The following is a 27,602-nucleotide window of genomic DNA, read 5'->3' on the forward strand; positions in this document are numbered from 1 at the left end:
CAGCCTCGTGCTTCCACTACTTGTAATCCTTGCATCTCAGTATGCAAATTGCCCAGAACAGGGAAGCGTTTCTCTGGAGGAGACGCTCACCTTAATGTTGACTAGAGCCTTTTTGCAATAAGAAGGGGCCTTCATTCCCCAGCTCTGCTAAGGAAAAAAATAAAAAATAAAAAACCCTTTATGACATATTGTGGAATCATGTAGATGGTGGGTTTTCCATTTTTTATCCCCTAGAGAACTCTCTTGCGCCATCCATCACCTAAGAGAGGGAGTCTCGTCATGTCATCTCCAAGAGTTTTAAAGCTCAGTCAGCATGGTATCATGATACTTGAACAATTCCCAGTTAACATCTGTTACACAAGCCATTCGCTTTCTTCAACAGCCTTTACAATGTTAAGGAATAGATGATTGGGGCACACTGTAAGCCCATTTTTGCCAATGGAGAAATCAGCTAGGCAGCCACTACGGTGGAAACCGTATCAACAGGCTCCAGCATCTGCACCGGCAAAAGGCATGGGTTCAAGGTTAACTCTTTTGCCGCTAGGCTCCTTCACCTTTTCAACTTGACAACTCTTGTTCATGGCTTTGTCAGCTCTTGACACAATCTTTGAGACTGTGAATCCAACAGTTTCAAATATTTTTGCTCTATGAGGGATTAATGCACTCCGCAGTGTGACATCAACTCCATCATAAGTCCACACACCAAGAACAGCCTCTCCATTCAATCCGACAGCAAACCAACCAAGTCCAGCAGCAGCTACATCCATGGAACTCATATCCCAACTGGCCCCAGAAACTTTATACTGCCGTCTAATCCAACTTCCAAGCTCTTCAACTCGAGTTTCACCAATTGGTGGCTGCAACAACAATAATCAAGGATTAAGGGCCTGTTTGGATGACATTTTTTAACAAACTCATTGTAATAAATTCATTTTGAAAATAGATTCACCGATAAAATGCTTTTAAACTATCTTTTTGTATACAATGCTGTTTCGGTGCTATCTGTGGCATGCATTACCACCGACGTGTACACCCACCCAAAGCCCCCAAGTGGTCTTCAGCACCTTGCAGGGGAAGAACCATTGCCCCTCCATGAAGGATGCTGTGAGAGCATCAACGTGAAGCCAGAAAACTCTTGATGGGCATATCATGGCAAAACTCTAGGATTTCATGCTACCGAAGTTGGTGGCCCAAGCTCAGCTGATCGTGCTCACGACCATGAGGGCAAGAGGGTACCTCACACCAAAGTGGTTTCCAGCATGACAACCACCATGAAGGTGGGCATCTACAGCTACAGGATGACACTGGTAGAGATGGTTGCTGGCCGAAGGATCTCTGCATTGGTGGTGGAGGGAGAGGAGGAAGAGGCGGAAGGCAGCATAGAGGCAGAGGAGTAGTGGTGGTTCTTCCCCACTTACAACAAACAATCTCGCCAGAAAGTTCTAAAAGATGAGTTCCTTGTTGAGGTCTCAAGCTATGGGTTATAAATGAAATCGAGAGAACAGAGGATGGTGAAAAACTACTGGCGGGCTTATGCGCCTATGGTGGAAAGAGAAGGGGGAGGGAATGGCCCAACAATCAAGCTTCATTTCCAAAATGTGGTCATGAAAAAACAGGTTTTGGTCTGTTTTTCCAAAAAGCTATTTTGGGTTCAAAAATGCCATTTTGAAAACTCTGTCAACCCAACATCTTCAAAATGATGTTTTGACAAAAATTAGTTTCCAAAAGGGCATTTTGGTTGTCAGCCAAACGAGCCCTATGGTTTCTTTTCAATAGATAGAATAAGGGTATACCAAGAGGAAGCAATATAAAATGTTTGGATACAAAGTCTGCATGGATTAGTGCTACCTGCAACTGCCGCCCAAAATGGGCTTCCACCATTGTGTTTGCGTGCTCAATCCGGCCCATGTGAAGAGGTATATAAGGTGATGCCCAGACTGTAAGATAAATGGTATCTACTGATGCCTCTTCCACATCAAGCCTCATTAAACCACCAATATGAACTGAATAGCCAACCTGCAGAAAGGCATGTAATGTATTCATCATATTAAAATACAATCAATTTAAACATGATCCTTGTAGAGATGAATGTCAGAAAAATCTCTGGATATAGGTATGATTCTGAAGAGATAGTTTGCTTATGTAAGACAAAAACAGAGCAGTTATTGCAAGCCAACATCATTCCATGCTAAACATGCAATTATTTATTCTAGTCCAATTCTTACACGGGGAAAATAAATGTAGCGAGTTTGAACCTCCACAGTGCATCTAAGCATGAATAACGTGTATCAAGCTGCAAAATAGGACATTTTAAGCAAGACTTTTTGTGCATCAAGATAAGAGTCAGTCCCATGCACACTAATGACCTATGTATCATGGGTACTTCTACAAGAACCTCGTATCTATGTCATACCCATACTGGTAATTTGTAATTATAGTAAATAAACAATGCTAAACACATTTATACAGTTAAATATAACATTTGGTGGCTACAAGTTAAATCCACAACAAGAGTGAATACCACCGTATGATATCATGATATATAACCACCATTATTTTCTCATATGTATATATATAGAGAGAGAGAGAGATGGCTGTATCATAGGACGTGCTGGGCATGCAAGCGTTCGTTTCTTTTTTTTCACTGTTTTGACCTTTAGCAGCGGCCACGACTGCCATTAAAGGTCTGGGCAGAAAATGATGTTTCCGCCACTGATCTTGTGCGATCAGTAGCCGAAAAGCAATTTGATATCATCAAACACTTTGAGTGTTTGATGATACTCTCTCTATATATAGAGAGAGAGAGGGGGGAGGGGAGAGCAGCGTATTGTCGGATGCGATAAGCACATCCATGTCTTCGTTTTTTAAGTTTTGACCTTTGCAGGCGGTCAGGACCGACGCTAAAGGTCTGGGTGGGAAAACTGCCTTTAGCGGTGGTCCAAAAATGCCGCTAAAAAGTCTTTTAAAAAATTTGATGTTTCCGCAACTGATCTTGCAGGATCAGCAGCCGAAACGCATCTGATGTATTATCAAACACTTTGAGTGTTTGATGATACTCTCTCTCTCGCTATATATATATATATATATATATATATATATATATATATATATATATATAGAGAGAGAGAGAGAGAGAGAGAGAGAGAGAGAAAGTGGTATACGGGTTCATGCTGGCTGTCCAGCACAGGGCGTGATGTATGGCTAGCGCAAGAAAAGTGGAAAACAACACTGAAAAGCGAGTTTTTTGGCGCTCAAAACCGCCGCTAAAGCCTATAAACGATGCACCCGTCTTTTTTTCAAAAAACTTTAGCGGTGTTTAGAAAGTGCCGCTAAAGACATTTTTCAGCATTTTTGAAGTTGTTTCAGCATTTTTTTCTCAGAAAAAATGCTGAGCGTCCATCACGCCCATGGTGGATGCTCAGCAGCATCACGTAGGTAGCTGCGCACCTAAGGGTTGCACAACTACCACTCACTATATATGGGTTAATATTGGCTGCTAATGAAGGTACAGAACTAATGAGTAAAACTCACTTTTTTCTTCAAAAGTTTTCAGTTTTTTGTAGATCAAATGTTATGGATGTGATCTACACGGTTTGTTTAGTAGGAAACTTGTTTTGAATCATGTGATTAATACGAGTAATTAGGTTTTTTAAGGAGTGCAAAAGTCAACAGCCCACAACGTGCCAAAATTTTACAACTCAAAAGCTCATATTTTTATATTAGAAAAGCACAATCCAAGGCTTGATCCTTAGCAAACAAACCATACTGAACACATCTACGTGGTTAGATTGAGTTGATACAACTTGTACCTATGATATCTAGCTCATTAGTTTGGTACCTTCATTAGTAGCCAATATTTACCCATATCCCATATATATATAATGAACATGAATATACTGGTCATTAGCTATGCCACACGCGTATAGATGTATGCATGTACCCATCTTTTTAATCCCGTGCATGCATGCCATATCTTTGTGACATAGCTAATGAGCAGTATGTTCGTGTTCTTTCAACTTTTATTCTTTATTTCCATTTCCCTTTGAGCTAGTTGATGGCCAGAATTCTCCTATTCTCAATACATCGCTACATAATAAACGAAAGTTTACTTAAAAATATATATAAATAATCTAAAGAAAATGGTTTTCCTTTAAGAACAAAATATGCAATATCATATTCACCACAAAATATTTCATTTCAAGCTCTAAGAAAACTGTATCAAAAGCAAGAAAAAACTCAAGAGAGAAATACTTGAAGCTTCATTAGAAAGAAAAACCAAAACCCCCCTTGGTTACACTAAAAGACAAAATCACTGGACTCTAACATCTTGACAAATTACATGGATACCCCTCTTAAATAAAATTACGTACACTTGAGTGGATAGCACCAAAGACTAGTAATACACATGATACAACACTCCCCCTCAAACTTGAGATGATGCTAAAGGAATCATCCCAAGTTTGGAGCTATGTCACACGGACTCGGCTAAAGGGTTGCCGCACCCGCGTCGACACGCACGGACTCGGGTGCGGACTCGGGTGCGGCTTTGGACTCGGCCCGGACTCGGTCAACTCCGAGTCGGACTCGGTCAACGAGTCCGGGCCGAGTCCGACCACATTTTGGACTCGGTCAACTTTGACCGAGTCCAAAATTGTCCAGTTCGAGTTTTAAATTTTGTTTTGGATCCGGGTCGGGTCGGGTCCAAACCCGACCCAGATCCAATTTTTTTTTGGCAGCCGAACCCTAAAAGGGGTTTATCGACAGGGAGAGGGGCTTACCCTCTCGATTTTGCCTCTCACCCTCAGCCCCTGCAGCTTTCTCCTGCAACCATGCCGGCGATCCGAACTCCGGCGACAGGCAGCCACCGTCTCCCCCTCCGTCAGGTATGTCGACCCTGCTCGTAGCCTCCCTCCCTGCACCCTCTGCTCGCAGAGGAGGGGCTCGGCCCCCCTCCCTGCACCCTCTGCTCGCAGGGGAGGGGCTCGGCCCCTCCCTGCACCCTCTGCTCGCAGGGGAGGGGCTCGGCCCCCCTCCCTGCACCCTCTGCTCGCAGGGGAGGGGCTCGGCCCCTCCCTGCACCCTCTGCTCGCAGGGGAGGGGCTCGGCCCCTCCCTGCACCCTCTGCTGGCAGAGGAGGGGCTCGGCCCCCCTCCCTGCACCCTTTGCACGCAGAAGAGGGGCTCGGCCCCCCTCCCTGCACCCTTTGCACGCAGAAGAGGGGCTCGCCCCCCCTTCCTGCACCCTCTGCTCGCAGGGGAGGGGCTCGGCCCCTCCCTGCACCCTCTGCTCGCAGAGGAGGGGCTCGGCCCCCCTCCCTGCACCCTCGGTTCGCAGGGGAGGGGCTCGGCCCCCCTCCCTGCACCCTCTGCTCGCAGAGGAGGGGCTCGGCCCCCCTCCCTGCACCCTCTGCTCGCAGAGGAGGGGCTCGGCCCCCCTCCCTGCACCCTCTGCTCGCAGAGGACCTCCCTGCACCCTTTGCACGCAGAAGAGGGGCTCGGCCCCCCTCCCTGCACCCTTTGCACGCAGAAGAGGGGCTCGGCCCCCCTCCCTGCACCCTTTGCACGCAGAAGAGGGGCTCGGCCCCCCTTCCTGCACCCTCTGCTCGCAGGGGAGGGGCTCGGCCCCTCCAATATTCCCTGTTTTATTAACTTTATTTTATTTACTTATTTAATTATTTTCTTTTCAGTTTTCACTTTTCAGATATAATGGCGAGTTCTAGCGGTAGTGTCAATACATTTGGTTCAAGTTCTAACCCTGAATTAGATGTTTCTCAACCACTTTGGAGGCTTGTGACAAAAGGGATAAAAGCTAGTAGTGGTGGTGGTGGGAATGTGCAGTTTCATTGTAATCTATGTAAGACTGTTTTCACAGGTTCTTATAAGCGTGTGAAAGCACATCTTTTGCATATTCGTGGTCAAGGAATTAGGGCATGTTCTGGGGTTGACAAAGACATGTTAAAGCAATTAAAAAAAGAACAAGAGGAAGCTGAAAAGAAGAAAATTGCAGAGATGAAAAGCGATTCGATTAATTTGTCTTTTCCTACCGCTAGTGATACACAAGAAGAGCTTTTAAAGAAAAGAAAGATGGAAAACAATAAAACAATACAAGCGTCATTCAAAAACATGGCAAGAGCAGAAATTGATAAAAAGATTGGTCGATTCTTTTACTCAAGCTCAATTCCTTTTAATGTAGCTAGAAGTCCATACTGGAAAGATATGATTACATCTTTGGCTAATTGCAATTTGAGTGGTTATGTGCCTCCTAGTTCAGAAAAACTAAGAACAGTCATTCTTGCAGAGGAAAAAAATAGAATTGAAGACTTGCTAGAGACCCAAAAATTTGCATGGAAACGACATGGAGTGTCGATTGTTTCTGATGGGTGGACTGATATACAAAGGCGACCACTGATAAACTTCATTGCTTACTCACTAAATGGGCCAATCTTTTTGAAGACTGTTGATGCATCTGGAGAGTATAAAGATGCTGAATATTTAAAGAGATTATTTGTTGAAGTGATAAAAGAAGTGGGTGAAGAAAGTGTGGTGCAAATCATTACTAACAATGCTCCAGTTTGCAGTCGTGCAGGAATGAATTTGGCAAGTGAAGATACATATTCACATATTTTTTGGACTCCTTGTGCAGCACACAGTTTAAATTTGGCACTTAAGAGTATATGCAATCCATCAAAAGATGATGCACATGCACATGAAATGTGCTTATGGATTGAGGAAATAGAGCATGATGTTCGAAATGTTAGAAATTTTGTTGTAAACCATCATCATGCCCTTTCTATATTTAATAGGCATTCTGATCTCAAGTTACTGAAAGTTGCTGAAACTCGTTTTGCTTCTCTAATTGTTATGATAAAAAGAATTAAGCAACTCAAGAATGCATTGATGATGATGGTGGCTCATCAAGATTGGGATTTTTACCGTACTGAAGATGATGTCAAGGCTCAAGCTATCAAAAAATGCATCTGTGATGATTTTTGGTGGGATAAAATTACATATTTTGTTGAATTTACAAAGCCTATTTGGGAAATGCTGAGAGAAGTTTACAGAGATGTACCCATGCTTCATAGAATTTATGAAATGTGGGACAATATGATTGAAAAAGTTCAAAGTATCATTTTTAAACATGAGAAGAAAGATATTGCACTTGATGATTCAGAATTTTACAATCATGTACATTCAGTTTTAGTGAGAAGATGGGATAAAAGCAATACACCTTTGCATTGCATGGCACACTCTCTCAATCCAAAATACTATGCAAAAAAATGGTTGACAACAGATGTTGGTCGTGTTTCTCCAAATGAAGATCCTGAGATATCAAGAAATAGAATGATATATTTGGGAAGAGTTTTTAATGATCCTCACATGTTTAAGGTTGTAAATAGTGAGTTTGGCAAGTTTTCTACTGGAAGATTTGATTTTTTAGCAGCACTTGCGGCAAGGGACGAGGAAGATCCTCTTAATTGGTGGGCAACATATGGATCAGAGACACCAAATCTGCAACGTCTTGCAATGAAGTTGTTATCTCAACCTGCTACATCATCTTGTTGTGAAAGAAATTGGAGTACATATGCTCAAATTCACAACATTAAAAGAAACAAACTCACTAGTAAAAGAGCAGAGGATTTTGTATATGTTCACTCAAATCTACGATTAATTTCTCGCCGCACCAAAGAAGAGTATAGGTACTTTTTTTTCTTTGTATTCAAAGTTTGCATTTAAATATTTCATATTTGTATTCAAAGTTTTAAGTTAGATACTAATATAGTGATTTTTTGATGCAGTTGTGGACCATCCAAGAATTGGGATGTAAATCCAGAAGATTTTGACTTGGAGGGAGAACATAATTTACATACTCTCAACATGGACTACATCGATCCTGTTCTTCCTTCTAATTCAGACGATGAGGCAGATTTATGATAAGTTTTGTTGTTTATCACACTCACAAGCTTCTTTATGTGTTATATTTTGGTAAGTTTGTGTTGTTAAGAATTGCTTTTTTTTTGCTTTAAAATTTACAATCTTTATGTGTTAATTTATTGTTATATATATATAATTATAATATTTAAAATATATATATTTATAATATATATTTTTTAATATATATATATAGCCGAGTCCCCGTGTCCAAATTTTTTGGAATTGCGCCGCACCCGTGTCGCACCCGCACCCGCACCCATGTGACATAGGTTTGGAGAAGAATGATTGAAAGTGTAACGGAGCCAAATTCTTGGCGAACATATTTGTAACTTGCTCCTTCATGCCAACATGCTCTAAGGCTATGACTCCATCCTCATAAACCCTCATGGTGAAATGACAGTCAATCTCGATATGTTGTGCTCTTTCATGAAATTTTGGATTCTTAGTAATAAGAATAGCACTCATATTGTTACAATACAGAGATGTTTTGGTCAGTGTAACTCCAAGTTCTTTCAAAAGTCATCTAATCCATATGATTTGTGCGGTAGCTTGAGCTATAGCTCTATATTTTACCTTTGCAGTAGATAGAGCTATTGAAAGTCTATGTAATATAATATAGGCCACAATAGTGTAAAATAACCTTATTTGACTATTATGTACATATCCTATTAAGAAAGGGGTATGCTAGTCTTTTCAGCCTTTTCTTTTTTATGTACTCAAGGGGGTCAACCCTTTTTAATGTGTAATGTTCCTCTTTCACGATATTGAACAGTTGAACTTGTTCTCTCTCTTTTGTTGAGTCTCCTCTAACCCTAAACCCTCTTGCTTTTATTTCCTTTAATTATTAACATGGTATCAGAGCTATAATGCGCAGGGGAGAGGATGCATTGAATCGGGAAGGAGGAGAGGTTGGTACAGTCTGACGTCAACTGGCGTCATCCTTGGAGGAACAACTGGTCTGTTCAGACCAGTTTTGGTTAGTTTGGTTTTTCCACTTTCTAGGGTTTGATTTTAGGAGTTCTACAAATCAAACTCCATTGGATTTGGTTTTGTTTTGGATTTTTTGTAATTTTTCCAAGATTTTTTGGATTTCTTGAAAGTTTCAATCCAGATTTAAGGAAAGCATTGAACCTAGCTCAGTTTCGGTTTTTGAAAGCTCAAATCAACTCTATTTAGGTCATTTTTGTCATCCCTGTAGTAGCATTTTTCGCATTGCAGATGGTTCTTCTATATCTATTTCCAAACTAGGCTCAATTAATTATGACTCTTTTTCTGATAGTAAATTTAATCTTTCTCAATTTTATGATGCTTCATCCCTTGCCATGAATCTTATCTCTATGCGTCAAATTACCAAACTAAATTGTAATGTTATTTTCTCTTCTGTTGGTTGTGTTGTGCAGGATCAGTTGTCAGGGAAGAAGTATTGGGATTAACTATGAGATTTGTACTACCTGGACTGGATTGATATGAGAGAGCAGCAAAAAGTTAGAACTGGATACAGAGCTTCAGTTTTGGATGAGTCTGTTTTATGGCACCAGAGACGGGGGCATATTTCCAACTCTAGGTTGCAAAGTTTAGTATCTTAATAAAGATTTAAAAAATCTAAACTAGTTGTGTCAAATCATATTAAACATTGTGTGAGTTGTAGATTGGCCAAGAGTCATACTCTGTCATTCAAGTCTAGTGATAAGGAATCAGAGAGTCGTTTTGATTTGATATATTCCGATACATGGGGTCCTCATGTTATATTAAAAGGAGGATTATCTTATTTTGTGACTTTCATAGATGATTGTACAAGTTTACTTGGATATACTTTATGAAAAATAGAAGTGATCTTTTTAAAAAAATTAAAAAACTTTTGTACCATGATTGAAAATCAATTTGCAGCTAAGGTTAAAACTCTGCGTACTAATTCTAATGGTGAATACTGTAATGAAGTGGAACGAATCCGATGAATATGCAAGAACACACACCTCAATCAAGTGGGAACACTTGATTGAATAATCACACCACCCACACAAGGGTCAAATGAGAAAGTATATTGCATAGAAAACTCTCTTGAAAAAGAGGTGAAATAATACAAAGGCCATGAGGCCTATTTATAATACAAGAGGCTAAGGGGGGCAGCCAATATGATTGTTGGGATGCTCCCAATGACCATATTTATGACTGTTGGGAGCAGCTCCAACAGCTATATTGGAGTTGGCCCAACAGTAAAAAATAAAAAATTATAAAAAAACAAAAAGTAAAAAGGTTAAAAAGGTTGTCAGCCCCTAATGGGTTGACGCCTATTACAGTGAAAAGACCGACATACCCGTGCTGGGTATTTCGATTACAATACATGTATATATATATATATATATATATATATATATATATATATATATATACAACACTCCCTCTCAAACTCATGGTGGAACAATCGGGAGTTTGTCAAGTAAGAAGTGAAATCTTGGAGACGAAAGCGTTTTGGTGAAGAAATCTGCTAATTGATATTCAGACGGAACATAGGGCAATGTGATGATTTTTCTCAGGAATTCTTCACGAACATAGTGGCAATCCATCTCAATGTGTTTCGTCCTCTCATGAAATGTATGATTGCTTGCAATGTATACAGTGCTCTTGTTGTCACAACATAATCTTAAAGGTTCTGCAATATGAACCCCCAAGTCTTTGAGAAGTTGTCTTAGCCACACTAACTCAGACGTAGTTGTCGTCATGGCACGATACTCAGTTTCAGTGGAGGAGAGTGACACTTTCTGCTACTTTTTGCATCGCCATGAAATTAGGGAGTCACCTACAAATACACATAAACCAGTGGTTGAGCGTCTATCATTGACATCCTCTCCCCAATCAGAATCAGAATACGCAATGACTTCTAGTGAGAAGGAGGATGATAAAAACAAGCCAAGATTAATAGATTTTTTAATATAGCTAACAATTCTCATTACAGCGCTCATATGCACTGTAGTGGGAGCATGCTGAAATTGACTAGCAAAATGAATAACATGAGATATATCAGGACGGGTAATAGAAAGATAAAATAAAGCCTCAATCATTTGTATGTAGGGCGTTGGATCTTGCAAGGATTCTCCATCATCTTTCTTCATTTTGGCATTTATGACTTTCGGAGTATCGACCAATTTTTCATCTGAGAGTCTTGATCTTTCAATGATCTTCGCTGCGTATTTAGTATGTGACAAAAAATAACTACGATGTGAGTAAGCAACTTTTATTCCAAGAAAGTATCATAAAAAACCAAGATTTGTCATATCAAAGTTGGCTTTAAGCACATCTTTGATATAGTTAACTCCCTGCTTATCATCTCATGTGATTATCATATGATCTACGTAAAGAAGTAGGATCATCATTACTGCATTAGAAGACTTAACAAACAATGCAGTGTCAATAAAGCAAGATTTAAAATGAAGTTGTGTCATCACATTACTAAACCTATCATACCAAACTTTGGGGGCTTGTTTCAAGCCATATAAGGCCTTGAAAAGGAGTGTGTACACACGATTGGGTTTGGATCTTATCCAAACCCAATCTGAGTTCATCCAACTAGCACTCTAATTAGCACATGTTCATTAAAGTCACTAATGGCATTTTGTAATTTACATTTCTTGTATGATGGGTATTTTCGTACCCTAGTAATTGTAACAGCATGTATTTAACGTGAAGCCTAATACCACAGTCGTGTGATTCATTTTGGGGAAAATCCTGCAGCTTTCTCTTCTCTCTCTCTCCCATTCGACTGCTCTTGTATATGAAACAGGGAACCATGATTTCTTTCATGGTATCAGAGCTACAGATCCAAGCTTAAGGATCTTATTCCTTCATCCGGTAAAGTCTCTTCCCACTCACTTGCCTTTGAATCATCTCTCCTACTTGTTTCTCTGCATATTTCTGTTTTCACTGTTTGCTGAACAACCTTCTTTCATTAGCCTACCTGTTTCTTTCTCTACATATTTCTGTATCACTTTATCCTACATATTTCACTTCATCATATTTGCCTTTGAATCATCCGGCATATTTTTGTCTCCCTTTTGACTTGTCACTGCACGTGATCTTATATGTTAACAGCACAAATACTCACGCAAGATCAGATTCACATCATTTGATCTTTGCGTGAATAGGGTCACGTTAAATATTTTTTCTTTTACAAGTTGACTGCATATCAAATTCAGATATTGTTGTCCTGATTAACTAATATTACATTAGTTGATCTTTCTCTATCTTCTTCTTTGTTTCACACTGTCTGTTTCTATCCCAGAGTTATAAATCCATATTCCCTCATATTCTGAAATTACACACGTTAATTTTAAAGTAACGTGTATCTTTGATCAAACTCTAATTCAGAATAGTTTCTTGGTAAATATTTCTGGTTTTCTACCTCAGTTTTATCATTCAAAAAGGCTTGCAGCAGAATTTCTGATATTAAGTTTCTGTTCTGATTTTCATTAGATCTCAACTGCAATTGGGTCCTTGTCGTAAAGTCATTTTCTTAATTCTTATCTCTTCTTATATTTTTGGTTTCGATAGAATATGGACTCATTTCCTCACTCTCAGTCTGGTCTTTCCTCAAACTTTCTAATTCAACTCGTGTCTGAGAAACTCAACAATTCCAATTTTCTAACTTGGAAGCGACAAATCATTCCATTCATAAGAAGTCAGGACCTTTCTGGACATCTGGATGACTCTGTTCTTGTTCCTCCAGAGTTTGTATCACAAGAAGCAAAGCATGGTGAGGGAGATCCTTCTATTACCTATGTCAGAAATCCAGAATATGTATCCTGGATGAAGCGAGATCAGGCGCTGGTTGCCTACATCACTTCTACATTATCACAGGAAGTGCTTGTGGCAATTCCAGATGACTGCTCTGCAATGCAATTATGGCATCGATTGGTTCAGACATATTCTCAAGTTTCTCAGGCCAGAATATTATTTTTGAAGAAAGAATTTCAAATGTTAAGAAAGGGCTCCATGACCATCATGGAGTACTTGAACAAAATAAAGACCATTACAGATCAGCTGGCCATCGTGGGATGTGCAATTAGTGACAAAGATATGGTGCAACAGACTTTGAGTGGGCTGGGATCAGATTATCATATGATGGTTACTTCCTTATTGTGTTTGTCAGAGTTACCTGCTTTTGAAGATCTTCGTGCCAAACTTTTGCAGTATGAGATGACCCTAAAGGGATTTTCTGAAGATACTTATTCTCAAGGAGGAGCACACACTGTTCTTGCCACAGGAGTTGCATATGGGCGAGGACGTGGTACATATGATTTTCGAGATAGAGGGAGTCAATAAAGAAATGGACAAGGAAGTCGTGGAATATTACCTACACCTAATATTCATCCCAGTGGGCAAAGGCAAAGACCAATACCGACTTGTTTTCTATGCAATAAAAGGGGGCATATCAAAGCAAATTGTTGGTTCAATCCTCAAAATAAAGGTAAACGGCCAGAGACAAGCAAGGGGCCAGATAAATTGAAGAACAGTGATGAAGTGAAAGAGTTGTTACTCTTTGCTTTAGCTGAATTGAACTTAAAGCAAAATGATCGGGGCACTTGGTATGTTGATTCTGGTGCAGCCACTCATGTCACTGGTGATGTTGGTAAGCTCCTAACTTGTGTTCCCTATGCTGGTAAAAATAGTATAGTTACTGGAGATGGGTCTCATCATTGTATTTCCCACATTGGAAACTCTGTCATACCTATGTCTACTTCTTCCCTTGCTCTTTCAAATGTCATTTATGCTCCGAATATCAAGAAAAATATTGTTTCTGTCTCTAAGCTTGTTGATGACATCAATGCCTTAGTTGAGTTTACTCCTTTTTCTGTTCGTGTCAAGGATCTCCACACGAGGGAAACGTTCGCTGAAGAAAAGCGACAAGGGAATATGTACGTGTTTCAAGAGAATCCTTCCACTTCGAAGCTCGCATCATCAACTTCTTCAGCTTCTTCTAAAAATGTTTTTAGCCTTTCTGAGTGTAATAAGCCAAATCTTTGGCATGGTCGTTTGGGTCATTGTAGTAGTCGTTTTATTGAAAAGCTTGTTTCTAGCAGTCTTATTCCCAAGTCAAGTCTAAATTTAAATGTTGATGATAAGAAATGTTCTAGTTGTCTTCAATGTAAGAGTCATGTCCTTCCATTTCATTCTATTAATAAAAGAGCTTCAAAGCCTTTTGAAATTATTTGTTCTGATGTTTGGGGTCCGGCTCCAGTTCCCTCCATGTCTGGCATCAGGTATTACCTCATTTTTGTTGATAGCTATTCTCGGTATACATGGATCTTCTTTATGAAATGTAAGTCTGAAACATTCAAGTTATTTCAAACTTTTCATTCCTTTGTTCAAAATCAATTCTCTGATAATATCCTTTGTTTCCAATGTGATGGAGGGGGTGAATTCTCCTCAAATGACTTTATTAAATTTCTCCAGACAAACGGAATACGTAGGTAGGTGTCTTGTCCTCATACATCTCAACAGAATGGGATTGCTGAACGCAAGCATCGCCATATTGTCGAGAATGCCATGAGCATGATGCATGATAGTAACCTTCCAGTTACCTTCTGGGCAGAGGCCTTTCATTCAGCCGTTCATATCATAAATCGATTGCCCATGAATATCTTGGAAAACAAATCACCCTACCTTTCCTTACATGGTGTTCATCCAAATTATCATGATTTGCGAGTATTCGGGTGTGTATGTTATGTTCATGTTGACAGTTCAATGCGGCATAAGTTTCAGGATAAGGCCTTGAAGTGTAGATTCGTGGGGTATGTTGATGATTATAAAGGGTACAGATGCTATGATCTCGTGGGCAAGCGTATCAAAATATCCAGGAATGTTGTATTTGATGAATTGAATTTTGATCACAAGGTTGACAACCTTCCTGAAATTGAAGTTTATCACCCCTGGTTGAACTCTGACCTCTTCTCTAGTGTTAATGATGTTTGTCCTTCAGAATGTAATAAAAGAGATGAGAGAAACATGTCTGATGATGTACAGACGACTCAGGAAAGTGTCATTTCTGATCCACTCTTGCTTCCCGAAAGGTATAAAGGCATTGTTTACTCTCGACGTGAGAAGGGGATTCTTCCTAATTCTAATCAAGAGATGAATTCTTCTTCTGCTCCCAGAAGATCCACTCGACCCCGACATCCTATTGATAGATGGGTAAGTTATGAGAATTTCACTATGGATTTTCAACTCTTCTTAACCTCTCTAGGTAAGGAAGATCAGCCCACGACTTTCTATCAAGCAGCAAATTCTAAGTGATGGATTGAAGCTATGAATGAAGAAATGGAGGCTCTTCATGAATGTGGCACTTGGGAGATTGTTCCCAGACCACATGATCGAAATGTAGTTGGGTCCAAGTGGGTGTACAAAATAAAGTATAAGCCGGATGGTACTATTGAGCGATATAAGGCTAGGCTAGTTGCCAAGGGATTCACCGAGGAGCAAGGACAAGATTACGATGAGACCTTCAGTCCGGTTGTGAAAATGGGTACTATTCGAATCATACTATCATTGGCTATTGAACATCAGTGGATTATCAGTCAACTGGATGTAAAAAATGCATTTTTACATGGAACTCTAAAGGAAGAAGTGTACATGGAACAACTCACTGGGTATGCAGAAGGGAACTCCAGAGAATATGTGTGTCGATTAAAGAGGCTATATATGGTTTGAAGCAAGCCTCTCGATCTTGGTTTGACAGCTTTTCTCTTGAAATAGAGAAATATGGTTTTAGTCGTTCGCTTCTTGATCATTCACTTTTCATATTCAAATGTAACGACACAATTACCTTATTATTGATATATGTAGATGACATAATCATTACAGGTAGTTCTGCTGAACACATTGAGCAGGTCAAAGAACTCCTAAACCACAGGTTCAAGATGAAAGACCTTGGTAAACTGCGATATTTTCTTGGAGTAGAAGTTGACAGAACTATAGAAGGCATGACACTTACCCAACATAAGTATACCATTGATGTTCTCAGCAAAGCAGGTATAAAAGATTGCAAGCCTCTAAGCACACCCGGTGTACTTCATCAGAAACTCAGTTCTAGAGATGGCGATTTGTATGAGGATCCTACAGGATATCGCAGGATAGTGGGGATGCTTCAATATCTCACTTTTACTTGCCCTGATATTGTCTATTCAGTCAATCAAGTGTCTCAGTTTATGCATGAACCGCGTATTGGACATATGGAAGCTGTTAAACGCATTCTTCGATATTTGAAGGGAACTATTGGAGATGGTCTTTTGTACAGAAAGATTATGAATGAACATAATATGCATGAACTTCTTGTTTACACCGATGCAGACTGGGCAGGAAATCCAGATGAGCGTAGGTCAGTGTCAGGATACTGTATTTTCGTTGGCCTAAATCTTGTATCTTGGAGCAGTAGAAAACAAAGGGCTATTGTCAGATCAAGCACAGAAGCTGAATACAGATCAATGGCAGCTGCTACAGCTGAAGTAACATGGATTAGACATTTGTTGACAGAAGTAGGAGAATCAATATCTAAATGTATTCTCCTATGTGACAATCAAAGTGCCATCAACATGTCATTCAATCCTATCTACCACAGTCGTGCCAAGCATATTGAAATTGATCAACATTTTGTAAGACAGAAAGTCGAAGAGAAGGAAATTGAACCAGAATTTGTTCGGACTACTGATCAAGTTGCTGACTTGTTTACCAAAGGGCTTATCAAGGACCGATTCTGGATGTTGAAAGGCAAGTTGTTCATGGTTCAAAACCATGTACAACTTGAGGGAGGATGAAAAGGATTGTGTACACACGATTGGGTTTGGATCTTATCCAAACCCAATCTGAGTTCATCCAACTAGCACTCTAATTAGCACATGTTCATTAAAGTCACTAATGGCATTTTGTAATTTACATTTCTTGTATGATGGGTATTTTCGTACCCTAGTAATTGTAACAGCATGTATTTAACGTGAAGCCTAATACCACAGTCGTGTGATTCATTTTGGGGAAAATCCTGCAGCTTTCTCATCTCTCTCTCACACATTCGACTGCTTTTGTGTATGAAACAGGGAACCATGATTTCTTTCAGGCCTTACGTAACCGAAGAGTTTTCTCATGTTCTAAAATCAAGCCTGGTGGAGGATCCATGTACACCTCTTTATCCAGATTACCATTTAAAAATGCATTTTTAACATCCATTTGAAATATAGAACATTTTCTAATCGATGCTATGGCAATAACATTTCTAACAGTTGTCATTCGAGCGACTGGGGCAAACGTCTCATCATAGTCTATCCCATATTCTTGATTGTATCCTTTGGCCACTAACCTAGCTTTATATTTTTCTAATGTTTCATTGTACTTGGTTTTTACCTTGTATACCCATCTGCATCCTATAGTTTTTCTTTCTTTAGGTAATGTTTGGATTTTCCAAGTTTTTGCTCTTTCTAATGCTTCTAATTCATCGTTCATGGCCTTAACACATTCTTGATGATGTTTAGCCTCATGGTATGATTGAGGTTCAAAATACGAGTGAAAGACCATTAGACACGATCTATACCTTGGTTCAAAGAACAAAGAAATCATATGATATAAATCTACTAGGAGGTTTTGAAATTCTTATAGATTTTCTAAGGCTAGAAGAATCTTTTTCTTGGTTTTGAGAGTATCTTTCTAGGGCACATGGTAGGTGACCTTCGGTACGTCGAGCATAGGTTTGTAAATTATTGTGAGATAGGTCCATATCATCAAGATTCATTCTCATTTGCCTCATGCATATCTTCACTTTCATGAATATTTTCACACTTATCATTGACTAGGTCAAAGAGAAATGAATAATCACAACTCTCTTGGATTTTTTCTTTGCTAAAACCGTTTTCATTTTCAAGGAATGTAATATTTCGAAAAACATACAATTTGTTTCTTTCAATGTCATAACACCTATATCCTTTTTAGTTTTCGACATAGCCTAAAAACACACAAGGAATTGCTTTATGAGAGAGTTTATCATTCTTGTTGGTAAGAACAAAAGACTTGCACCCGAAGACCATCAACCTTTTGTAATCAGGATACATTTTACAAAGTTTTTCAATAGGGGAGACATTTTCAATATTTTTTGAAGGCATTCTATTTATCAAATAGACCGTCGTAAGGGCGGCTTCGGCCCAAAAATCTTTTGGAACATTTCTAGATATTAGAAGTGTTCTAGTGGTCTTATAATGTGTTTGTGCTTCCTTTCGGCAAGTCCATTTTGTTGAGGAGTGTATGGACACGATTTTTTATAAACAATCTCATTTAGGTCAAGATAATTTTCAAACTCTTTTGACACAAATTCTCCTTTGAAATCAGTTCTAAAGATTTGAATATTAGTTTTAAATTGTTTCTTTATATAACTATAAAAAATTTTAAAACAATCAAATACTTCCGATTTGTGTTTTAGAAAAAATATCCGAGTGTCTACTATAATCGTCTACACACAACATAATAGGAAACACCTCCTTTGGACACAACCGAAGTCGGTCCCCGTACATCCGAATGCACTAATTCAAATGGATTTTTAATTATAAGGTGTCTTGGTCCAAAATGTAAAGACTTCATTTTGCCAAGAATGCAATCTTCACATACAAAATTTTTCTCTTTACAATTTAAAAGAAATGGAAACAATTGTAATTTGGTCACACTAGGGTGTCCTAGTCTTTTGTGCCAAATTTCTATATCTTTCTTTTCCACAAAATTACAAAAAAGTTTTTTTGGTAATTCAAGATTGTCCATGACATAGAGATCTCCTCTTCTATGGCATCGCCCAATCGGCTTCCCGGACTGGAGATCCTGCATTAGACAATCATTAGATGAAAAAACTATTTTGTAACCACAATCCGCAATTTGAGAAACCGATAAAAGATTTAAATTTAATTTTGGTACTACTCTAATGTTTGGTATGGTGTTTTTTGATAAATACCAAAACTTTTCATTTTCAAAGATGTGTCATTGACAGTTGAAATACAAGAATCATTTAGATTAAACTTGCATTCGATCAATATGGACTCATTAGGGGTCATATGAAATGAAGCACCAGAGTCAAGGATCCAAGAGGTCTTACCATGGTTGTCACTTGTAGATATGGCCACTGCCGAATAAGAAGTAGCTTGAGCTTTAAGCATAGGTTGTAGTGGCTCCATTAGTTGAGCTAAAGAGAGTGAGCCGATACATTTTGAGTCATCAATTTCACTCCTTTCAACCGAAGTCACTCTTTTGTCTTCTTTGTGATCCTCCTTCTTTCTTTTGGGACAAAAAGGTTTGATGTGTCCCGATTCATAATAATGATAACAAATAATTTTTCCACCCCTTTTAAAATCATGATCACCCCTCTTTTCATAGTTGTTGGGATTTCTACCATTCTCATTTATTAAAAAATGAGGTGGTTTATAGCTCTTGTTATGATTTTCAGGCTTTGACATAGCAAGCATGGATTCTTCATCTTTAGAAGTGGATGGCTTTTTCAATCTATTTTCTTTCATCGTTAATTCTTCAAGAGTTTCAATTATGGAAGGGACCCCTCCTCTATGAAGTAAAGCGAATTTAGTTCCTTCAAATTCGGGCCTAAGCCCATTTATGAATTGATAGAAATGTTCCGCTTTGATTTGATTTTCACGGAATTCAATATCTTATGGGCAATGTCACTTTGGTTCAAGAAGAGTCAATTCATCCCAAAGGAGAAAGAGAGCATTGTAGTATTCCCTTATGCTCATATCTTCTTGAGTCATGGTCCTTACATTGTTTTGGACGTTGCATATATATATATATATATATGATATCCTTAAGACTATACATGTCTTTAAGGTATTTTCATGCATCGCTAGCGAAGTCAAACTTCGCCAAACTAGAACACTTGTGGATGTCCACACTATTGATGAGTCATCCAATAAGTTTAGAATGGCCCATCCTCCATTCCTTTCATCTTTTCTCATAATCGAAAACGGCTTTAGCCATTTCCTCTCCTTGAAGCGCAACTTCTTTTTCATTCTCGATTTTTGTAAGAATGAGTTTAAGCTCTTTTTCGGTGTCGTCAACCAATCCCCAAAGTCTTTTTTCTCATATTTTATGTTTTACTATGGATGCCCACATCACATAGTTTGTGTCATTTAGGCGTATGGGAACGAGGACTATTACCTCCCTCTCATTCTCCATTTACAACAAGTGGATAGAGAGAGAAACAAAAAGAAAGAGAGAACGAGGAAGAAAATACAAGACTTTTTCTGAAGTGGTTCGCTTCCCAATGCAACAATTCGTGATTTGTTGTATTTTACCAAGCTCACGATCCTCCTCTTGATATTGTCACGATCTTCTCTAAAAACGGCTTTTGGAACACCCAAGCTCTGATACTATGTAATAAAGTGGATCAAATCCGATGAATATGCAATAACACAAACCTCAATCAAGTGGGAACACTTATTGAATAATCACACCACCCACATAAGGGTCAAATGAGAAAGTATATTGCATAAAAAACTCTCTTGAAAAGGAGAGGAAATAATACAAAGACCATGAGGCCTATTTATAATACAAGAGGCTAAGGGGGGCAGCCAATATGGCTCTTGGGCGGCTCCCAACGGTAATATTTATGACTGTTGGCCCAACAGTAAAAAACAAAAAAGCTCCAACAGCTATATTGGAGTTGGCCCAACAGTAAAAAAACAAAAAATTATAAAAAACAAAAAGTAAAAAGGTGAAAAAGGTTTTCAGTCCCTAATAGGCTGATGCCTATTATAGTGAAAAGACCGATATACCCAGGTATTTTGGTTACAATACATGTATATATATTAACAAATATATTAGTTGTGTTTGAAAGATTTCTACAAGAGAAATGTGTGGTTCACCAAAAAACATGTCCTTACACTCCTGAGAAAAATGGTGTAGGCTTGTAGCAGATAGGAAAAACAGACATTTTGAAAACAATAAGAGCTCTTCTGTTTGGTGAAGAAGGTACCTAAAGGATTTTGGACTGATGTAGTTCAACTGAGCATTTATCAGATAAATTGTATGCCTTCTTAAGTACTTAAAGGCATATCTTTCTTTCAGAAACTATATGAACAAGTTTCAAACTATGATATGTTGAAGGTGTTTGGTTGTGTATGTTTTGTTCTGTTGGCTGATAGATACTGAGACAAGTTATCTCCTAAAGTTGTCAAATGTTGCTTTCTTGGTTTTTCTGAGAGTTAAAAAAGATACAAGTGCTATGATCCAGTTGGAAAGAAAGTGTGGGTATCCAAACGTTTTTTTCAAGAGAATGTGTTATACTTTAGTCAATATGGAGAAAAGACAAAAAATGATGTTGACTTGTCTATTTTGGTTACCTTCGAAGAAAGAAAAGGTGAGAGAGAGAGGATGGAGAGTCAAGGGGAGCAAGTTCTAGCTAGAGGAGATAGGTTTGGTCAGACCTACTCAAGGAGACGTGAAAATGTGATTAAAATTTCATTTTTAGATCAAGTGGAAGAGCAAGAAAGTGAAGAGGCCAATCTTGATCTCATTCTTCCGACAACTGATCTAGGACAACAACAAAACTTAGAGTTATCTTCTACTTCTTCTAACTAGGTACGTACAAGTTCTAGACCCTCTGCATTTTCGTCTCATTTTGTGTCCTATGAGTCCTTTGCACCTCATCATCATGTTTTCTTAGCCTTAAATTCATTCTTATGTTGAGCCTGAATCCTATGCAAAAACAATAGGAAAGGAGTAGCAAAGAGTCATGGTTGATGAAATGAATGCACTTAAAAGAATGCAAGCATGGAAACTAGTAAAACCACTTCCAAAAAAATTTATTATTGGCAGCAATTGGATGTACAAGGTAAAGACAAACGCTGGTGGGTTAGTAGACAAGTATAAATCCATATTGGTAGCTAAAGGATACAGTCGGCGTTTTGGTATTGACTTTGTAGATAACTTTTGCTCATGTGCCTCATATGACCACAATTCGTACGTTGCTAGCAGTAGCAGCCATGCAGCAGTGAAATCTTTGGCAGGTAGATGTCAAGAATGCATTCTTGAATGGGGATTTACAAGAAATGTACACGGCATTACCACAAGGTTAACCGGATCCAGAAGGCAGAGTATGTAGGCTTTGCAAAACTCTATATGGTCTCAAACAAGCACCTCAAGCTTGGTTTTAGAAGTTTAACTCATCAGTGAGATCATATGGTTTTAATCTGAGTCACTATGATCCGGATTTGTTTGTCTTCCTCGGCTTTTGGAAAATGTATATTGCTTCTTTATGTAGATGATATAATTCTCATTGGAAATGACATAAAGAAGATTGAAGAGACCAAGAAAAAGCTAGCCAATATGTTCAAGATGAAAGATTTGGGGTGGTTGAAGTATTGGGCTTGAGATAGTGTACTCTTCAAGGAGATTGTACTTGTCCCAACATGAGTAAGCTACAGATTTGGTGGTGAAAGCAAGATTGACAGATGACGCAAAACGAGTAAATTCTCCCATGGAGGCAAACTTGAAGACGAGGGCAACTGATGGTGTCATACCGGAGTCAACATACTGGTACTTGGACACGGTATTTGTTGTGTCCTATATTATGTATTATATTTTCAATATATAATATATATTTTAGATATATAATATATATTTTCAGTATATTTTAGATATATAATATATATTTTTCAGAATATATTTAGCCATGTCCCCGTATCCACAGCTTTTGGAATTACCGTGTTGTATCCTCTGTACCCGTACCTGCACCCGTACCCAGGTGACATAGCTCTTTGGGGGCTCCCAAGGCTTCTTGCCTTTTGGCTCTTTGTGTATAAATAGGGACTCTTTGTCCTCAATCATTTTATGCTTTTTGCTAAAGCATATTATCAAAAAAAGACCATTTTTATGTTTGTTGCCTTGTATTAAGCCCTTATTGGCTCTTTGTTGTCTCTACCTTTTGAATCTAGCAATTTTATCTCTAAAGAATCATTTAAGTTAATACATTCGAATATGTGGGGACCGGCACCGGTAATGTCTAAAGAAGGAGTGTCATATTATGTTATATTTGTGGATGATTATAGTAGACACACGTGGATATACTTTCTTAGACACAAATCCAAAGTATTTGATTGTTTTCAAAAAAATCATAAAACATGTTAAAAATCAATTCAAAGCAAATAATAAGATCTTTAGATCTGATTCCAGAGGAAAATTTTTGCAAATAATTTCAAAAACTATCTTGACCATCATGGAATCATACATCAAAGATCATGTGCAGACACTCCACAACAAAATGGTTTATTTGAAAAAAAACATTGAAATATTATTGAAACTATAAGGATGTTGCTTATTTCAAAAAATGTTCCTAAAAATTTTTAGTTGAAGCTACTCTGACGACGGTTTACTTCACTAATAGAATGCCTTCAACAATTCTTGAAAACATTTATCCTAAAGAAAAATTGTTTAAAATTCCTCCCGATTATAAAAGGTTAATAGTTTTTGTTGTAAATGTTTTGTTTTCACCAACAAAAATGATGATTCAAAGGATATTCTCAAGAATATGGTATTAGACTATAAAAAAACTTTTGCCCATGTTGCTCGTATGACTAGTGTTAGGACTCTCATTGCGGTAGCATTCATTAGGAACTGACCTATATAGCAATTAAATGTTAAAAATGTCTTCCTAAATGAAGATTTGAATAAAGTATACACGAATCCTCATCCTGGTCTTCATATCGAGAAAGGTAGTTTGTGTAAGGCCATGTATGGGCGTAAACAAGCCCTAAAGGCATGGTATGATAGGTTCAATAGAACTATGTTGTATCTTGGCCTTAAATAATATTATAGAGACACTACTCTTTTTGTGAGATCTTCAGGTTACACTTTTGTTATACTGCTCTTATATGTAGATGATATGATTAGCAGGAAGTGATAAGAAAAGGGTTGAACAAATTAAACCTAAGCTTAAAGGAATTTTTGATATGTCTGGCCTCGGTTTTTTGAGATATTTTTTAGGTATTGTCTATTCGCCAAGAAGATACATTTTATCTCAAATGAAGTTCGCAACTAATATTGTTGCTCGCTCGAGAATTACGAATGATAAAAATGTTGAAACACCAGAAGTAGTTAATTCTAATATGAGAGCTAAAGATGGAATTCCACTAGATGATCCAACAACATATCGACAACTTATTGGCTCCTTAACCTACTTATCTATTACTCGACCAGACATTGTGCATACTACAAGTCAATTTCAGCATGTGCCAACTTCAGTTCCCATGAGTGTGGTACTATGAATAGTCAGATATATAAAGAATACTATCTCTAAAGGGATTTTCTTATCCTCCTCATCTTTAAATCTTATCGCTTATATTGATTCGGATTAGGGAAGAAATTCCAATAACCGACATTCAGCCACTGTTTTTTGTGTGTTCCTAGGTAATTCTCTTATATATTCGGGATGTAAAAAGTAACATAAGGTATCATTATCCTCCATGGAAGCTGAATATAGGGCTATGGTTACAGCAACAACTGAGGTCGTTTGGTTGCAGACTCTTCTTCCAGATATGGGAGCTGATGTTTCAAAACCATCGAAGTTGTTTCGTGATAACAAGAATGCCATATATATTGCCAACAATGATACCTTCCACAAACGAACTAAGCATGTTGAAATGGATCGTCACTACGTTCAGGAAGACCACTTGAAATGAACTATTGATTTGCGTTATATGTCGTCAAAATATCAAATCACGGTTTTTTTCACCAAAGCCCTACCTTTACCATGATTTTTTTTCCTTCTTAGCAAACTTTCAATGTTCTCATTGTCAGTTTGAGGGGGAGTGATAAATATTGTTATATATGAATATATACTACATAGTATGTATATGCTATTTATGTATATCCATATGTATAGTATCTATATATAATATATAATATGTAAAAATATGTTTTATTTCTTTGTATTGTATTTTTTATTATTTTTTGTAATATGGCTGTTGAACTAGCAGTTAGGAGTGGCTAGCGGCTAGTCCAACAGCTAGTTGAACTAGTCGTTAGACACTTCTAACAGCTAGTTCATGCCTCCTAGTGTCTATATAAATGGGATTTCAAACCCATTGTAATCCATGCTTGGTGTGTTGAGCATTATCATTAATAAAATTATATTCTTTTATGTGTGTTCTCTCTCACTTTCACACCCTATTTGCCTTATTACATTTGTGTTTCCCTTAGTGGTGTGTGTTATTGGCTTATTGCCCCTTTGTATTACTTCATTGGCATCTGATTACAAATCCTACCTTCTAAAAGGCAAGAGATCACTCCAAATTGCACTTCGACTAGCTAAGATTTGGTATTACTTAAATCTGAGTTGAATCTGACCCATTTACATCATCAGATGAAATGATTTAACATAAAAGGCAATGGGTCAAGTCTAAATTAACTCAGATCCAAAACCGGCCCGACTTATACTCATGAAGTACTAGTACTAGTACCATTGTTGATACGGCATGACATGGGTATGGCACCCTTCTGGAAGTACCCATGTTACATAGCTAGATCCCAGTCCGACCTATCACTTGAGATCTGACAAAGATTTGTAATTTTTACATGTGAAATATTAAAGTAAAGAATCAAGCAGGCCTTGCTATACAAACCCAGATCTGGTCCTGCCTGAGCCAGGCCCAGTCGAACATAGATGTAGACCCAATACAACACCTCAAAGTAGAATCAAGATCATGTCCAATCCATTGGCAGACCTATATAGTGTAAGAAAAGTTTCTTTCCTATATATGATGAGGAAACTTCAAGTGCTATAGCTCTTATTAGTTAACCTGACAAAGGTCATGAAATTCTAATTTCTATGTTATGTTGTTCATTACATCAATTTGTTACATAGTTCACTGAATTCCAAAGAGATGTCAGTGGTTGAATTGTGTGTGTATTAGTCTACAGCATACATTGTTTTTTGCCTCTTCTCAGATTGGCAGAGGCAAGATCAACTTAATGAGTTCGTACTAGACAACTAACCAAAGGTCATGAATACTTCTTCATAAGTTCAATACAGCGATTTGTCAAATATTTCATTTAACTCCAAAGGAAACTTATTGGTTGAATTGCATGTGCGTTTGTCTACACGATCCATTGTTTTCAGTTTTCACCTCCTCTCACATTGTTAGATGCAAGATCAATTTATTAATTAAATAACATAGCTCAGTGTGAGTGCAACATCCTCCACATTATGTTTTTCCGGAGGGGAGTTTATTTTAGAAAATAGAAGTCAAAAGTGACGACGAGACACCAAAATAGCAACATCCTCCAGAATATGAATGAAATGCATCCGATATTATAATGCACCTTAGCTACGAATACAAAAAACTAAAACTACTCAAACTAACTGACATGGTAATTTCAAATCTCTGAAGAGAACAGAGGAATATCTTTTTTAAGCATCAAACCTTCACTCTATAAGTCCTCGGCCTAAGCTCCCTACTGATGTGAACCAACTTTTGTTCATCCCTAGTCAACCTAGTTGTGATCTGATGAGGGTGCAATATGCCCGGTGTATCAAACAGCTTCGCCTGGCCAGGAAGAACGCCCTCTACTCGAATGATCCCCAAAGTAGTCCCCGGCACTGGCGCCTCCGTCAGGTGCATAACCCTTCCCTCGACGTGCTTCCCTATCGCATTGATCAGCGTCGACTTCCCCACATTCTGTGCCCCGATTGCCCAGACATTCCCCCTCATCCCAACCAATTTCTTGATATCCTCAATCAGATTCTTCAATCCCCAATTGCGCACCGCACTCACGAGGTGAACACTCGTCAATTTGTTCGATCCCCCTTCCTTCGCCCGCTTCCGAACCCAATGCTCCAGACTTGTCGGTGAGATACTTGATGGGAGGAGGTCGATCTTCGTCACCACGAGCACAACCCGAGGTACATTCCCAGGATTTCCCTTCTTCCACGCTGCCGAGTCCTCCTCAATCGTCTTCGACACGAAGCTTGCAACCCGCCGGGGAAACGACCCGTCAAAATCTGAGGCGTCCACCACCATCATCACCACTGAGCGGCTTCCCCGTGAGCTCGACAGCCGGTGCCCCAGATAGTAATCGAAATCGAAATCAGGCAGCAGATTCTCTGCGCTCTCATCCTTCACCCTGCCGTAGTAGCGCAACGAGTGGCAACGGGCGCAGACCATCGGCTTCTCATCAGCCGAATCCAAATCGGGGCCAGGGTCTCTGGGATCACCATCTTCATCTTTGTCATCGGTGAGGAATCGGAATTTAGGTTTCTTCTTCGAAGGTTTAATGAAGAATCCGGGGAGTTTAGGGTTCTCATCCTGCACGTAGACGCCGCAACCAGGACAGATATGGAGAATAGGGTTCTCCGGCTCGACGTCGCCATGGCTCCTGAAATTTAGGGTTTTGGGGACGACGCCCTCCGAGAAGCATCGAAAGAAGCTTGAGGGCGGAGCAAGGAGGGAGATGAGGCGCGAGGAGGCGGAGGGAGGATCTTGAGCGTCGGCGCTAGGATCCGACGGCAGAGGACAGAAGCGCGGATGGGAGATGGTGAGGAGGAGGGAGTTCTTCAGGTTGGCACGGTAACGGAGAAGCCGCCGCGTGAAGATCAGCATCCCGTGACTAGGGATCCTCGGATCTCAGGGTATGAAACCTCAAGGATGAGAT

General features: G+C 38.8%; 1 protein-coding gene across 1 annotated transcript; it reads right to left on the reverse strand.

Moving 5' to 3' along the window:
- Window positions 1-300: 300 nt before the first annotated feature.
- LOC149842468 (P-loop containing nucleoside triphosphate hydrolases superfamily protein) lies at window positions 301-27,600 on the reverse strand. The gene is made up of 3 exons (XM_090001448.1): window positions 26,375-27,600; window positions 1,849-2,016; window positions 301-857 (listed from the first exon to the last, which is right to left on the reverse strand). The coding sequence occupies exons 1-3, from the start codon at window positions 27,548-27,550 to the stop codon at window positions 480-482; spliced, it is 1,722 nt and encodes a 573-aa protein (XP_089857574.1). The 5' UTR covers window positions 27,551-27,600; the 3' UTR covers window positions 301-479.
- Between the last annotated feature and the right edge of the window lie 2 nt (window positions 27,601-27,602).

The sequence above is a fragment of the Nuphar pumila genome, chromosome 3 (assembly GCF_984573655.1).
Source record: "Nuphar pumila chromosome 3, dmNupPumi1.hap1.1, whole genome shotgun sequence".
Taxonomy (NCBI): Eukaryota; Viridiplantae; Streptophyta; class Magnoliopsida; order Nymphaeales; family Nymphaeaceae; genus Nuphar; species Nuphar pumila.

Excerpts from the sequence above, each read along its gene's own strand:
- LOC149842468 (XM_090001448.1), bottom strand. The coding sequence starts at position 27,550 with ATGCTGATCTTCACGCGGCGGCTTCTCCGTTACCGTGCCAACCTGAAG. Across the intron at positions 2,017-26,374 it reads CGAGGACTTATAGAGTGAAG|GTTGGCTATTCAGTTCATAT; the intron begins GTTTGATGCTTA and ends GCCTTTCTGCAG. Across the intron at positions 858-1,848 it reads ATTTTGGGCGGCAGTTGCAG|CCACCAATTGGTGAAACTCG; the intron begins GTAGCACTAATC and ends TTGTTGTTGCAG.